Here is a 2500-nt window from a genome sequence, read left to right as displayed (position 1 = left end):
TGTGTGTGTGTGTGTGTGTGTGTGTGTGTGTGTGTGTGTGTGTGTTGCCATGCCTAACTGCGCTAGCATGACACTGCAGAAGTGATGCTGAAAACAAGTGTCCCTCGTCAACATTACCTCACACTTGTCCACCTTGCCTGACGCTGCTTGTACAATTTTCATCAGCAAGGCCGAATCGCTCTCCTCGAGGGCGGGTCCCGTGGCGAATACCAGGCTGTGATATAATACACAGTAAGTATTTCAATGTTTTATCACAATGCTAACAATATCGACGCAACTTTAATTGTAATATTTTTTTGTTTTGTTTTTTTCCGCTACCACCCACCTGGCCGTGCGAGTTGCTGCTGCCGCCAGTGAAGTTTGTTCCATATCTCTGTTGATGCCGCACAGCACCACAGGTAAACACGCGCTCTTGGTGCCTTTCGTCTTTCTGGCCACAGTCACTACTCCGTCACCAACCTCCTTCAGTGTTACTCTCACAACAGCCTGAACAAGCTGCCGAAAGAAAGAAAAAAACATATGATACTGTAGTTGGTATATATATATATATATATATATATATATATATATATATATATATATATATATATATATATATATATATATATATATATATATATATACTTGGACTTTAATAGGGAACATAATTTACATGATATCTTCTATCACCCTAGATAGTATAAACCTTGTCCTCAGATGCAAAAATAACAATTGCATGCTTCAAATAACCCCATTGCTTACTTTTTTTATTTTACATTTGAACATCACTTTTCAGCTAAAATACTTGTTATAATTCTCAAAGCTGGAGTGTAAGGTGGCTGTGGACTTTGTATGCAGGATAATTCTAACCGACTCACCTCCTTTGACTGCAGGTCATGCACACTGGCCAGACCTGCCGCCACCCATTCGCGAAGGCCTTGCAGATAGTTCCTCAGCGGCACGAGGAAGGCAGTGGGCTTGAATGGCAGATCCCATCCTCTGGTCACCAGGCCCATCATGGGAGCCACGAGCTCAGGAAAGTTGTCCATGGTGACTCCTCGCATGCCGTATGCAGCAAAGAGGGCTTGTATCTTGGGTACGGCAGCCTCATATAGTCGTTGCTGCACCTCACTGGAAGCCAACAACGTGACCAAGTCTGCTAAGGTAGGAGTGATTGACCGGCCAAGGCTTTCTCGATACTCCTCTCTTTGTAAACTTTCAAACAAGTCGGTCCAAGTAGCATGAGCCAAGTTTCTTTTCAACGTGACCATTAGATTGTCCAGATCATTTTTACTAATAAAATCTGAACCACTCATAGCTACAAGACGAGGCAGTAATTCAGTCAAATCCCCTACACCTGACAATTTCTTATTCAGGAAAGCCTTACTGAAGAGAATGACATCCTTTATCTTCCTGTTGCATTGCTTGTCTGTCTGCATGGAGAGAAGGATGGACTCCACCAAATCAAGTAGGTGTTTTGATTTGCTGCCTCTTTTGGGCGATGCTGTGACTTGGTCCCGATCTTTCTGAAAGTCTGTCTTTTCTTTGGGAGGCTTTTGTGCAATGGGTTTAGCAATATCCTGTTTGATTTCCTCAGTCTTTGCGGTATTTTTCTTCTGATTTGATGTAAGAAGACTACTCGCTGTCTCTAAGAGCGAATTTATATCGATATCATTGTCTTCTGCTAATTTCCCTGCCAGACTCGCCAGTGTGCCGAGGTCAGGTTTTGTCGCTATAGCCGGACTTTCTTTCGTGTTTTTTTCTTTCTTCCCTCTGTTAGATTTGTTTGATTTTCCGGTGTTCAAGAACATGGACGCCATGGTCATCATAGAGGCGAGATCCATCCTTTGGTCACCACCGCCTCCAAGTAGGGCGCCCACTCCGCCAAGGAGAGCACCCATTTGCTTTTGTGTGTCTTTCCCATCTACCCCTCCCAAAATGTTGCCAATGAGAGGGCCGAGGCCGTCGCCTGCCTGGGAACCAAGAGCAGCCAGTATCGGAGCAGCCTGGGAAAGCAGGTCTCCACTCAGCAAGGGCGATAACACTTCCAGTACTGCGTCAGCATCCAGGTCAATCTTATTTTCACGCAACAGTGATGTTATTAAAGGTCTGAACAATCGCAGAGGTGCGTCCACTTTTCCTTTCTTAGGCTTTCCTCCAGCCTTTGATTTGCTTCTTACAGTCTGCTCTGGATTAGTGTCTATCGTCTCCACGCTGGTGCCAGCAGATGTGGAGTTTAGGAATCGTGACACAAGAGACATGACATCTAAGTTATCAAGAGCGCCATAAATGAGATCCCTTATGTTGTTTTCACCTTTTCCCATTACTGAGTTCATGAATGCCGTTAGATCCACGCCGTATTTCGAAGCAGTGGGCTGCAGAAGATCCACCAGTTGACCCATGGGTATCTCCGCCAGGCTGATCCCTAATTCATTTTTTTTGAACAATTTTTCCCATGCGAGGGGTAAGGTAGCGAGGTCTAAGCCTCCAAAGAAGTCGCTGTAATCTTTAAGTATGTCCT

General features: G+C 44.6%; 1 protein-coding gene across 1 annotated transcript in view; it reads right to left on the bottom strand.

Moving 5' to 3' along the window:
• Nucleotides 1–2500, bottom strand: part of LOC123513040 — a 5300-nt gene that overhangs the window by 2147 nt on the left and 653 nt on the right. The window contains exons 1-3 of the mRNA XM_045269854.1: nt 858–2500; nt 326–495; nt 118–214 (exon numbers count right to left, since the gene is read on the bottom strand). The exon at nt 858–2500 is cut by the window's right edge and continues 653 nt beyond it. Of these exons, the coding sequence (XP_045125789.1) occupies nt 118–214; nt 326–495; nt 858–2500 (1910 nt within the window). The remainder of the gene's footprint in view (nt 1–117; nt 215–325; nt 496–857) is intronic.

Source organism: Portunus trituberculatus, chromosome 35 (genome assembly GCF_017591435.1).
Source record: "Portunus trituberculatus isolate SZX2019 chromosome 35, ASM1759143v1, whole genome shotgun sequence".
Taxonomy (NCBI): domain Eukaryota; kingdom Metazoa; phylum Arthropoda; class Malacostraca; order Decapoda; family Portunidae; genus Portunus; species Portunus trituberculatus.
This window is presented reverse-complemented; position numbering and strand designations above follow the sequence as displayed.